The sequence below is a fragment of the Dermochelys coriacea genome, chromosome 1, assembly GCF_009764565.3.
Source record: "Dermochelys coriacea isolate rDerCor1 chromosome 1, rDerCor1.pri.v4, whole genome shotgun sequence".
In the NCBI taxonomy this organism is placed as follows: Eukaryota; Metazoa; Chordata; order Testudines; family Dermochelyidae; genus Dermochelys; species Dermochelys coriacea.
Genome location: NC_050068.2, coordinates 252245406 through 252259623, shown reverse-complemented (window position 1 = coordinate 252259623; position 14218 = coordinate 252245406). Strand labels below are relative to the sequence as shown.

The 14218-nt window shown below is 41.0% G+C and overlaps 1 protein-coding gene across 1 annotated transcript in view; it reads left to right on the top strand.

The window, feature by feature from the left end:
• Window positions 1-521: 521 nt before the first annotated feature.
• Window positions 522-14218, top strand: part of PAH (phenylalanine hydroxylase) — a 59802-nt gene continuing 46105 nt past the window's right edge. The window contains exons 1-2 of the mRNA XM_038412718.2: window positions 522-719; window positions 9660-9767. Of these exons, the coding sequence (XP_038268646.1) occupies window positions 699-719; window positions 9660-9767 (129 nt within the window). The 5' untranslated portion in view covers window positions 522-698. The remainder of the gene's footprint in view (window positions 720-9659; window positions 9768-14218) is intronic.

Sequence of the window (14218 nt, the reverse complement as noted above, 5' to 3'; positions counted from 1 at the left end):
AGTACTGCCACACCCTAGCACTCTGATACTCCTGTGCTCCTCACGTCAACTTTCGCAGTTCTCTTCCTACATCCTCTCCTTGTGGCTTTTCTCTATGTTCAGGTATCTCCCTAGACATACTTGCTTACTAAAGTAGATCCAACTGTAAACAGAAAATGTTGTAAATCCTGTATAATGTCAAATAGTGTCTAATGCTCACACAAGCCATGGAACATCAATGTACCGATCAGAAACTGCTTAACAAAAGATGAAGCCCTTTGCACAACTAAAATGAAAATAACATACAATATTAACCAAAAGCAAAGGATCTTAAACCATGCCATCTGTCCATGTTGGTCCCTGATACCATATGCTGGAGTGATTTATATGCTAAAGGACACTCCTGGAGAGGCTTGAATTCTGCTGCTCTCACTGCACACATGTGAATTGTTTGAGACTCTGGTGCCAGAATTTGACAGGGGGTGGAGAGGGGCGTGTAGGGAAGACGCCCCCTCTAACCACACACAGCTGGAGAAGGAGAGGGAGGAGGACAGCGTGAGGAAGGGTTGGACCTGCCTTTCATGCTGAACTTTAAATACCCTTGCACAGCACAGATCTGTCAAACCTAGTAAGGTCAGAAGGCTTTCTCTACAGGAGAGAAGAGTGCGTTACAACCTGAGTATTACTAGCTTTAAAGTCTGGACACAGAGGTTTGCAAAATGAATGAAGACCCTTTTCAGGTAAGTAGTATGGTATATACAAGTGTATCTGGTATGGCAGGTGAAATTATACTGATCTTTGGGGAGGATGGATGACTTTTGCTCCTCTGATCTTGTACTGTGTTTGTGAGACACAGCACATTATTATTCACTTCTGGTATGTGAGGAAACCAGTAGTTGTGGTGCTTAGTCTGCTCCCTCTTTGACAGTGAATGTACTTTTCTGTTGTAAATTATATTTATATGTGTGCATTAGTAACAAAAATTAATCAGTAAAACAGAGATGGAGACACATTATAGCAACATCATAAGACCACTGCTAATATATTTATGTGTATTTTTGGCAGATAGAATAAGAAAAGAAGTGAACAGAAAGATACTGGAGACTTCAAAATGTGTTGTAGAAGAAGACAATACCTATTATGATAGCCAGTTTCTTTACTGGTTTTGAGGGATTATTTTGTTAAATTCTGGGGTTTTATTGTCTCGTTACTTTTTTTTTTTTTAAGTTCTGATTGCTGTAGCTATTTTGAATCCATAGCTTCTGAAAGTAGATGACAATTTGCTGAAGTACATGCCATTAAGCTGTGGGCAATATTTTTACTGTAGGAACAAATGAGAGAAGTAGTCCACGATCAGTGGTATAGGTAAATTATTAGGGCCAAACTCTGTACTCATTTGCCCTAGTGCAACTGTATCAAGGTCAGAGTGGAACTTCAAAGAAAATGAGAAGGTATAGCAATTTAAAAATGGAAATTCTCAGAAGATCAAGGATAAAATTTTCAGTAGTAACTAAGTGACCTAGAAGCCTAACTCCCATTTTTCAAAAGTGATTGAGGAGCATAAGTGTGTATCTACACTGCAATTAAACACTTCTGGCCAGCCTGTGTCAACTGACTTGGGCTGATGGGGCTGTAAAATTGCAGTGTAGACATTTGGGCTCAGGCTGGAGCTTAAGCTCTGGGAACCTCTCCCTTTGTGGGGGGTCTCAGAGCTCGGGCTGCAGCCTGAACTCAAATGTCTACACTGCAAATGTACAGCCCCACGAGCCCAAGTCATCTGAATTGGGCCAGCCACGGGGGTTTAGTTGCAGTGTTGACAAACCTAAGTTTCCTTGAAAGTCAATGGGATTTAGGCTCATAATTTCCTGGGTCACTTTTGAAAAAGAAACTTAGACTCCTAAGTCACTTAGGTGTGTTTGAAAAATTGATCTTGTGTCATGTTTTGAAGTAGGAATATATTTCCATTTATAAATATTCCAACTCTGGAGTTTAGTAACATTGGGTGAAATCAATTGTGTTCAGTAGGGCTGGGATTTTACTCTTTCTTAATTTTAATGAACTCCAAAATATATGATAATGAATGGCAGATTTTGAAATGAGTCATATTTTCCCTCTTAGATGTGCACTGTGGATCTCCAAATTTTGGAACATCATGTGTGCCTGAAAGGCCAACAGCAGCCTCTATGCAAAACATTCAACCTTCTGGTATTACACTTTCTTGCAAAATACTTGGTCCAAACAACCACATTCTGTCTGCATTAGGGGTGGTGTTTTGGTCCAAAATGGTATTTAAGCCAACCATCTTGTTTTTATTTTAGTGTCTTAAAAGGACAGAATGGGGAAAAAATTGCTGAACTCAATTTGTTCCTGAGCTCTTTTGGATTTTCCTTAGTCTCCACCGATGCAAATTAATTAGTACTGGTTACCTGGGTTTGGTTTGGTTTGTTTGGATATATTTATAGAGATCAATCATATCTTCCCCAGCCTTCTTTTGGATAGGCTAAACAAGCCAAGCTCTTTGAGTCTCCTTTCATAAGACAGGTTTTCCATTCCTCGGATCATCCTTGTAGCCCTTCTCTGTACCTGTTCCAGTTTGAATTCATCCTTCTTAAACATGGGAGATCAGAACTGCACACAGTATTCCAGATGAGGTCTCACCATTGGCTTGTATGACGGTACTAACACCTCCTTATCTCTACTGGAAATACCTCGCCTGATACATCCCAAAACTGCATTAGTGTTTTTCACAGCCATATTACTTTGGTGCTCATAATCATCCTGTGGTCAACCAATACTCCAAGGTCGTCCTCCTTCTCTGTTATTTCCAAGTGATGCATCCCTAGTTTATAACAAAAATCCCTAAATGCATGACCTTGCACTTTTCACTATTAAATTTCCTCCTATTACTATTACTCCAGTTTACAAAGTCATCTAGATCTTCCCTTATGATATCCTGTTCCCTCTCTGTATTGGCAATACCTCCCAGCTTCGTGTCATCCGCAAACTTTATTAGCACACTCCCACTTTTTGTGCTGAGGTCAGTAATAAAAAGATTGGTCCCAAAACCGATCCCTGAGGAATTCCACTAGTAACCTCCTTCCAGCCTGACAGCTCACCTTTCAGTATGACCTGTTGTAGTCTCCCCTTTAACCAGTTCCTTATCCACCTTTCAATTTTCATATTGAGCCCCATCTTTTCCAATTTAACTAATAATTCCCCATGTGGAACCGTATCAAATGCCTTACTGAAATTGAGGTAAATTAAATCCACCTCGTTTCCTTTGTCTAAAAAATCTGTTGCCCTCTCAAAAGGAGGAGATCAGGTTGGTTTGACATGATCTACCTTTTGTAAAACCATGTTGTATTTTGTCCCAATTACCATTGACCTCAATGTCCTTAACTACTTTCTCCTTCAAAACTTTTTCCAAGACCATGCATACTACAGATGTCAAACTGACAGGCCTGTAGTTACCTAGATCACGTTTTTTTTTTCCCCCTTTCTTAAAAATAGGAACTGTGTTCGCAATTCTCCAGTCATACGGTACAATCCCTGAGTTTACAGATTCATTAAAAATTCTTGCTAATGGGCTTGCAATTTCATGTGCCAGTTCCTTTAATATTCTTGGATGAAGATTATCTGGGCCTCCCCGATTTAGTCCCATTAAGCTGTTCAAGTTTTGCTTCTACCTCTGATGTGGTAATATCTACCTCCATATCCTCATTCCCATTTGTCATGCTACCATTATCCCTAAGCTCCTCGTTAGCCTCATTAAAGACTGAGGCAAAATATTTGTTTAGATATTAGGTCATGCCTAAATTATCTTTAACCTCCACTCCATCATCAGTGTTTAGTGGTCCCACTTCTTCTTTCTTTGTTTTCTTCTTCTTTATATGGCTACAGAACCTTTTACTATTGGTTTTAATTCCCTTTGCAAGGTCCAACCCTACATGGCTTTTCGCCTTTCTCACTTTATCCCTACATGTTCTGACCTCAATAAGGTAGCTTTCCTTGCTGACCCCTGCCATCTTCCACTCCTTGTAGGCTTTCTGCTTTTTCTTAATCACCTCTCTGAGATGCTTGGTCTACAACTCCTGCCTATGAGTGGTTTTTTTTTGTTTTTGTTTTTTGTTTTTTCCCCCCCCCCCCCCCCTTCTTGGGATGCAGGCTTCTGATAGTTTCTGCAATGTTGACTTGAAGTAATTCCAGGCCTCCTCTGCCTTTAGATCTTCAGTCCAATCCACTTCCCTAACTAATTTCCTTCATTTTTTAAAGTTAACCCTTTTGAAATCAAAAACCCTAGTCACAGATTTTTTTTTTTTTTAATCCTTCCACTTAGTTTGAACTGAATTAGCTCATGATCACTGAAACCAAGGTTGTCCCCTACAACCATGTCTTCTATGAGGGCCTCACTACTCACCAAAACCAAATCTAAAATGGCATCCCCTCTTGTTGTTGTTTCAGCACCTACTTGGTGGAAAAAATCCATCAGCTATCACATCCAGGAAAATCTGAGCCCTATTATTATTACTAGCACTTGTCCTCCAGTCTATATCTGAGAAGTTAGTCTCCCATGATCACACAATTCCCATTAGTATTTACTTCATTAAAAACATTAAAGTCATAGTTTGGGGCTAACTGCACTTCTGACCCCTCCTCAATCTCCTTAAAGGCACCTCTCTGTGGGTGGAGACTTCTTCCCTTTTCCTCTAGGCTGGATGTGTAGGTTTGCAGACCTCTGCAGTTCATTGTGATTATCCCAGCAGGTCAGATCACAGGCCAACATCTGCACTTTGCCCTTCTCTGCACCTGTTCTAGCCTGAATTCATCTCACATGAACTTGGTTGACCAGAATTATATATAATATTCCAGATGAGGTCTCACCAGTGCCTTCTAAAACAGCATTTTTTGAGTCTTCTCATATATGAACACTTAAATACAAATTATACTCTGTTTTATACAAGTTGTATTTAAGTGTGCAATTTATTCAAAACTGAAATATTTATCTTTACAAAATCTGGCTTCCATTAGGTTTGTCTAACAAAATAATTACCTGATTATTTCATTAAATGAACCACTATTTCTCTTCCATACTTTTGTTAGGGTGCCTTCCTAACAAAGACATTTCAACACTGCTACTATCACCATTTTTTCAGATTCATTTCTGCAAACTAATAGTTCATAACTTGCATTTAAAATAATTGTACATAATTAAGAACTAACAGTCAAAATTTGGCATTGCATACTTTGAGGATGAGTGGCCCAGAGTTCTCCCCATCCTGCTGTCTCTCATGTAGAGGAACTTTGTCCAGACTTCCAGTTTCCTTATAGAGGAAGGATCTGAAATTCATAACCCACATAAAGTATCCAACCTCATATGTTGACTTCATTACTAAGATGACTCAAAGATTTCAAAGCCTTTCCCCTTTTCTTAAATGAAGGGTTGTCCAAGAAATAACAAAATTTAACGTTAAAAACTTTATTGATTTTAGCAGAACAAAAAGTAAACTTTCCAGAATGAAAACCACCATTGAAATGGATCTTATGAGAACTTTCTGGTGCATTTAAAAAAAAATACAGTAGAAGTTTGCCTCTAAGAGGGGGTTCATATAAGATAGAGTAGTGTCCTTAGTGAATATGTGAGAAGTAAGATCTACACATAAGTGATTTAAATTAAAAACTATAGACCAAAATAACAGCTGAGAAAGGAACTTCTTTTTGAAAAATCAAAGGAAACTGAAGACAGTGAATTTATCATATGGGGAAAAATTAAAACTTCAGAAATAAAAATTGAAAATTACAGTAACAAAGTGCTATGCTAACACTGTGAGATGTGATAATTTGAGAAGTCCAATTCAGGCAATCTGAACAAAGAGAAAACAAATTTGTGAAATGCTATAAAGCTATATACAGACACATTGCACTTATGAAAACTGACAAGGAATTCTTTGATGCATTTAAAAACATGTATGAAAAGTGTGTGTGTGTGTGTGTGTGTGTGTGTGTGTGTGTGTGTGTAAGTAAACTATTACACTGAATCAAGTCTCCTAGAGTTCAAATCCTCAAGACTCTGAGGATCTGGGCTCTAGGTTACACTATGCCTTTAACACCACCGTCATGGGGAGGGGGTGCTGATATGGTCCATCCAGAGAGGAATACAAGCCCCTCTGCCACTCACACCTTACTTTGGCAACCACTATAGGTGGCTCACCCTATTTCCATCAACTTTTAAACCCCCCCCATGACCTTCCTCACTCTCCCAGTTTTCCCTTCCCTGCCACTGTCTGGCAACGCGACTCCTCTTGCCTTAAATCTTGGCTCACCCATCCTGTTCCCAGTGTTGCCTCTCTGCTCCTCTTCCTTCCCTCCCTCCATTCCCTTTACCCTCCTCTGTTTGTTTGGCTGCTGCACAAATTCTGCCCCTCCGTCCTCTCCGCTTTGCCTCCTTCCCCTCCCCTCCCCTGCCCCAGTATCCTCGTTTTCAACAAGTAGCAAATTCTGAAGACCGTTAAGGGCAAAATGAGCACAAGGGATTCAAAAGATGTCACTGAGATGCTCAAACTGCTTGAGAAGTGACATGCTCAGGAACGGCAAGGTAGCTAATTCTGCTGGGTTAGCCAAGGTAGTTAATTTTGACACAACAGCTCCCTTGTAATTCTCTTCTTCAGGCTGTCTCTTCTCCCCTCCCCCCTTTTGGAGTCACTTAACCGCTAAGTTTGATTAAGTTAAGAAGGTAGCTACTTGATGACTAAGACTCCTCTGGCTAATCTGCTGCTCCCTTGAATACCTGTTTCCTTAAAGGAGCCATGTCCTAGACAGCAGCTGGCTGGTCCCGTCTTCACTACCCCTAAAAGGGCACAGACTCCCCTGTTCACAGTATACTCCTTCCTACAAACTCATGTACCACCAGTGTTACATAAACCACAGTTTGGGAACCACTGGTCTATTGCAACATGTCTGAGGTATAAAGAACTGCACACCACAAACTGTTACCAATTTCCAAGAGTAGAAAAGCCTTTGTTCCTGTTTTTGTTTTAAAAATGACTCAATTCAACACATTAAAGTTAAGGGCCAAAGGGAATTTATTAAGGTTTGAGTACATGGGTAAAGTCGCATAATCTAAAAAGATCAGTTTTTATAGTTACTGTGCAGGTTTTGCACCTCTGATTGTATACCATGCAAACTCACAGCTTCCTCCTTTTGTCAGACGTATTAATCTGAGCCTCTTCTGGAGATCTGTACGTGGTTCTAAATATTTTAATTGCACTGTTGCCTGGATTTGAAAATGTTTTTAGAACACAGCTTTTTAAAGTTAAATGCCCTCTCCGCTTGCTTGACGTCTGTGTAATAAATTTATTCCCCCCCCCCCCCCAAAAATGACTTAAGAACATCAAACTCATCTGGTGCTAATATTTTAGAATTGTTTTTCATTGCTTAAAATTTTTCCTCATTAAATCGTGCAGACTATTGACCTTTTTCTTACACAAGCACTTGTGTAAGAATGGCTTTCATTGGTCTGCTGCCATACTGTTTACTACTGCTGTTTCCCTCAGGCTTCACAAACTAAGTAGAGTTGGAATGGGTAGGTCTTCATATGAGAAGCCTCCAGAAAACAAACATGTTGTTGTGGGAAGTGGTGTTGATGATTCAATAGATGGCAATCTTTCCTCTATGCTGCAGTCTTGTCTCTACACAAGGTTTTTTACCCACCCCTCCCCAAACCATGTAGACCCCTCAATCGCATGCTTATTTGTGCTTTGATCCCATGCTTGTTTGCGCAACTGGGGAGATGAGTTAAAGTTGGAACAGTTTGCACTGGTACTGGTATTTTTCACATCCCATCCTAAACTATTACCTAATGTTTTTTGTGTGCTATGAAACAGCTGCTGGTTTACCCCCTAATGGCATCGTGAAGTGACCTCTCTATATCCCTTACCTACCATGCAATAGTGTTGTAATCTATAGTTAGTTAGTTAATGATTGTATGGCGTTTTGAAACCCTCAGCTGAAAGGTGTTATATTTGTATTACTGTAGCACCTAGCAGCCCCAGCTCCAGTCCTGGACCAGGACCCCACTCTGCTAGGCACGGTACAAAAACAGAACAAAAAGACAGTCCCTGTTCCAAATAGCTTACAATCTATACCAGCCCTAAGCCCTCTGGAGACTCCCCATACTGGGAGACTCCTCTTTGTGCTATTTGAGCATCCCAAAGTGAATGGCACCTGGCAGAAAATGTTCCCTCGGCCTCTAGTGATCAGTGCACAGTCTAACACAAGTAGAAAAGCTGGTCTGGAGAAGTAACAATAATTTATTTTTAAAATGAACCAGAAAATATTGTCTCTCAATGAGTCCTTCCCTTTTGACTTCAGGGGCAGTATTGGGGGTACAAGGAAAGCTGGATTCCCTTGCTGAACCAAAGGCTGCAGACTCTGCCTTTTGCTATTAGCAAGGCCTCTATCCTGGCATTGTTTTTGTCTTACACCGAATTCTCATTGCTTTTTAGTAGGAGTTCTGCATGAGGAATGCTCTCTGGAAATGACCCCGAAAATACAGTTCTGAAGAATATCTTCGAGAGAAATGGAAAAGATGGTCTAGTGAATCGGGTGCTAGTCTGAGACTTGTGGGTTTATTTCCCTGCTCAGTCACAGATTTCTTGTGTGTGCCCTTGGGCATGTCACTTTGGGATTTTTCCAAAGGCATTTAGGCACCTAAAGATATAGATAGGCACTTAGTGAGAATTTTTTTTTTTTTTTTTTTTTTTTTTTTTGAAAGCACCTAACCAAGTTAAGTGCCTAACTCCTATTGATTTAAATACCTTTGAGGATCTGGGCCTCTGTATTTCAGTTCCCCCTCGGTAAAACAGGGATAATATTACTTTCCTACCTCCGAGGTGTTTTGTGAGGACAAATGTATTAAAGATTGTGAGGTGCAATCTCACCATGGTAATGCAGGCAGAGCACACCTTAGCTAGTGCATGGCAGAAATTGTGCTTAATTGTTTTGAGGAAGAAAACGTAATATGTTTTGAATGAATATAAATGGAAGCATATCTTACCATCAGTCACTAGTCATTCAGCCTTTCATTGACTTTTTACATTTTCTGCACCATGTCTTTAATTTTGATACCACCCTGGGTGAAAGTCATCCCTGAAGTGCTATTTTGAGGGTGTAAGTGGTGCCTAGTCCTTGTGATGGCTCTTTGCACTGCATATGCATGTATGTATGTAGTTCTGCTGATCCTAAGGTGATGATCTAATGAAAGGAAAATCTAAAAGAAAGTCTTTTCACAATATACAAGATAAAAGAATGTTAAATCCTCAAGTGTGCATGAAGTGAGCTTGGTGTGTCTGAGAGGTGAAGTTGGATATTGTTGGGGGCTTAGTGACACCAATCATGGTACTTTCTTGCATGGGTGGCTCATCTCCAGCATATGTCAGAGTAGCCATAATACTTTTCTAAGCTACACTAGCAGAAGCAGCTCCCTATGCTAACCCAGGATGGCAAGAGTACACATCAGCTGTGCCTTGGCACACTCCCTATACTGGGGCAATGCTCAGATGTCTGTTTAAGGCAGCAGTAAGTCCACTTTGAGTTGCTGGAGGAAGGCAAAAGGGACTTATTGCAGAGCAGAATAGGGCCCTACCTGTATATCTGAATTTAAAAGAATTTGTTTTATCTTTCAGGAGACTATGTACATTGAAGAAAACACATATAAAAATGATATGATCTCTTTGATTTTCTCTCTGAAGGAAAAGGTTGGGGCGTTGGCTAAAGTTCTGCGCATATTTGAGGTAAATATTTTTGCTTTTCTCTGTGTCTTTAAAATGTCAGGACTTCCAATGTTACCCCCTGTTTTCAAATGATCCTGACTTAAGGGCTGGGGAATGTTTGTTTTCTGGGATCTAATTTTCCTTGATTACTTTCAGATGAGAGATGACTTTTTTTTTAAAAAAAAAAAAAAAAGCCCCTCAAAACTAACTCTTCAGTCACTTGTGCAAGGGTTTAAAAAAATCTGAATTTTTCCCATTCTTAGAAAATGATTTAGTGAACAAAATGTACCCTAGAAGTAGTTGCATTTGACTAGCTTGTGGAGTGTGCCTGTGGATGTGTCCCTATATTTCATATCTATGAATGTATACAGATTATAATCAGGCCTGATTCTTTACTTCCTTGCACCCTGTGTAGTCACTGACACTTGTACAAAGTGAGTGCATACTCTGTGTAAAATGCTATTGGATCAGAATGGCAGCATTTTACATCCACTTTGCAGAGGTGTTTAGCACTACACAAGATGTGAGGCAGCTGAGAATCAGGCCCAGGATATGTAAAAGCACTTTGGGATCCTGTGGGAAGAAAGGAGCAGCATTGCTGTTAAAACATCATCCATGCACATGCACACACATTTCCCCAAATGTAGTGGGTAATGCTTAAAAAAAGCCCATGGAATTTGTGACTTCTTTGACAGTCTTAGTTGTGACACGTAGGGCTGTGAACATAATCCCAAGCAAATCTACTGGTTTCTTAGGTTTTTATAACTTTAATATTAATCAATTGTTTCTTTGAGCAATTGTTTAGGCAGATTACTGTAATGAACTGCAGACTACACATTTTCTATTAGAAAATTGAATTGACTAGTAAATGAAAGGCATAGTACAAATGGAAACAAATGTCCCAGGACATCTTCAATCCATTAAATGGAAGGGGAGTACATAACTATCAGAGCTAGTGTCAGTCTGTGAATTGCAGTATGGCCCTTTGACAGTATTTCCACTTCTTAGCGATATGCACGTCTGAGGGTTTGTTTACACATACAGTTCCTTCTCATTAACTAATTCCATGTGTGGACATTTTCACAGAGATACAGTGACTCTGCGCTGCTCCCAGGTGCCCATCTCGGCACATTTGCCATGCTCCTATTGATTCCATCCATATCCCTGTCCTGTGGAGGAACAAGAGAATGAGCAGGAAAGTGTGGGGGGGGGGGCAGGCAGGGGGGAAACAACAGGAAAGGAAAAGAATAGCTCCTGATAACTCCCAAGAGTTTGTGGAGAGTGATAGCTTTGGCATTGACACTTCTCTATTAGCTGTGGTGATTTTTGATGACTCTTCAGCCAGCCTGCAAAACTAGTTTGGACCAGGACAGGAAAAGGCCAGCTGTCACAGGCTGACTAGCCCCTTTGAGAGGGAGCAGGGTTCAATGCATCTCTGATTACCTGCTGCTCAGCTGGGTTTAAGGGAAGGCACTTGGGGGCTGTAATACTTTGGTCTAATTTTGGTTGTTGAGGTTAGTGTGTGGGTGCTGGTGGCCTGTGATATACAGAAGGTCAGACTAGATGATCTGGTGGTCCATTCTGGTCTTAAACTTTGATTCACCTGGGCCTTATAAAGGGAAAGACACCAGCAAGGAAAGGGATGCCTGCTGACCCCTTCAGGCATAACATTAGAGATTGATTAGGGAGGAAAAAGAAGAGTGTGAACCCAGCAAGAGGTAACCAGAGCCCTGGGTTAGAGAAGTTTGTCTCCAGGCAAGTTCTGAGAAGGCAGCATCTGGGGACAGGTGTCAGGATGTATAATATTAAAAACATTGTTCTTAATATTAATCATAGAAAGAAAGTCATATAATTGTAGGGCTAGAAGGCGCCTGGAGAAATCATCTAGTCCCTTTCCCCTGCACTGAGACAGACAGGACAAAATAAACCTAGACCATTCCAGACAGGTGTTTTGTCTAACAAGTTCTTAACCTCCAATGGTGGAGATTGCACAACTCCCTTGGTAGCCTGTTCCAGTGCTTATCTATCCTTCTGCAGTTTTTCCTAATAGGTAACCTAAGTCTTCCTTGCTGCAGATAAAGCTAATTATTTCTTGGCCTGCTTTCATTGGACATGGAGAACTGATCACCATCCTCTTTACAACAGCCCTTAACATGTTGGAAGATTATCAGATCCCCACTCAAGACAAATAAACCTGGGCACATTGAAACCTTTCCTCATAGGTCAGGTTTTCTCAACCTTTTATCATTTCTGTTGCTTTCCTCGGGATTCTTGCCAATTTGTTCACATTTTGTAAACTGTGGTGCCCCGAGCTGGACACAGTAGTCCAGCTGAAGCCTCACCTGTGTTGTGTGGAGCTGAAGAACTACCTCCTGTGTTCTACACATGACATACCTGTTAATATACACCTGAATATTAACCTATTTTGCAACTGCTTCACATTGTTGGCTCATATTCAGTGTGTCATCCATTATAACCCCCAGATTCTTTTCTGCAGTACAACTAGCTAAGCAGTTATTTCCCATTTTGTAGTTTGTGCATTTGAATTTTTTCCCTTAAGTGCATAATTTACACTTGTCTTTAGTGAATGTCATCTTGTTGATTTTCAGACCAATTCTCCAGTTTATCCAGGTTACTTTGGAGTCTAATTCTGTCCTCCTGAAGTGCTTGCAACCCCTCCAAGTTGATGTCATCCACAAATTGTATGAGTATACTCCCTAATGAAAATATTGACTAGTACTGGACCCAGGACAGATCCCTGCAGGACTCAACTAGATGTGTCCTCCCAGTTTGATAGCAAACCATTAATAACTACTCTTTGATTATGGTTTTTCAACCAGTTGGACACCCACTTTACCGTAACTTCATCCAACCACATGTCCCTGGTTTAGAGAAGAAGCTTGTCTCCAGGGAGAGGGAGCACTCAGCATCTGGGGAAAGATGGCAGGGAACATAATATGCTGAGACAAGATATTTGTCCTCCAGAAGGAGAACCTGGCGAGAGATCACCTGGCTACAGAGGTGGTGGGGGAAGTGGGATATTTAATCATTGAGCAGTATGTCTTAAAACCATTCAAGGAAGAAGAGCCCAGGAATAGGTGAACTGGAAGAATTGTAAGGGGGGGGAAAGAGAGAGAGAGCTATTGTTGCTTGACATAAAAGTTTAGAATAGGGTAAATCTCTCTGTTTTGGGGGGGAATGATAATGTGACCTTTTATTAATAAACAAGGCTGGCTTGGGCACAAACACAGTAAGCCTGTTGTAATTTTTATATGGAGTCTGTAGTTCCATGGCCACCACTTGCCTCTACTTCCCCTTCATCAGGGCCTTTAAGAATTCACAAAGTTGCTAGTCACCTTCTCAGCCTCAAATTCTTTAATTCACTCTCCACCAAGTTGGCAACAAAGCTTGTCAAAAACAGAACAAAGTCCCAAAACAATCATCAATTCCAGAGCCATGCAATTGCCTCTCTTAGGCTTCCATAGCTTACTGGCAGGCCTCCTACCTCTGGTAGCCTCAGATACTTCTCTGTCACACTCTTCCCTTGCCCCTTCCTGTTGCCTTTTATATTTTAATGACCTGATTTCTCTTAGGTGGCATTCATCTTGTAATCAGGGCTGGCTTGGCCCCAGGTTTTCTAGCCCACAGAGCAAGCCACCCTATTAGAGTCCCTAATGGGGAGGAGAGGAGGAAAGGACACTGCAGAGCCACACTTTGTCAGAAGGATGAATGGCATGGTATGCCTGTCCTATTACAGCCATAAACACAGGATACCAAAGATCTTTGGCATGTTTAAAAAGGAACATTGTCTCAAGAGGGGAAAGTTGTTTGTGGGAATCACACTGCAACCCAGGCACCTGCTGGAGGTGTCAGAGGAATTAGGCCTGCCTAGGTTACCAGCAGGGGGCGGTAAGCCATTGTGTAACACAAGCATTAGTGTAGATGTTTGTTTTTAAAATCAGTTTTCTCAAAGCTTTGTTCCTACAGTTAAACAAATGACATTTTGGTTTTAAGAAGGTGGCTTAGTCACTATATACCCCACTGGTCACAGAATCCTGAAGGGAAGAGTTGCAGAGGCTGATCCTATTCAAACCTGCTCAGTAAGCATGGTTGATGCACAGGGAACTGAAGCCCATGGCCCAGTCTAGGAATGGGAATATTGCAGAATTCCACCCCAGGGGAGGTAAGGGCATGAGGCTGGACATCTGAGGGGGTGCACTCGGAGCAACCCAAAAGGGGATAGAGGTGCAGCTAGCCCTGCAACTGTGACACCAAATTTAAGGGAATCTCAAAGTGCTTTTGGGATGCACTGTATTTATTGTATGCAAAGAGCCCTCAAGGTCATGTCTGTGACTTAGGGACTGTCCATATGCATTGTTGTGTAATTTTGCTTTGAAACTGAGCTCTTGTTTTAGTACAATTACCACTTGTATCCAGAAGTGGTATCTTTTGGTATCCTGTGTTCATGCACT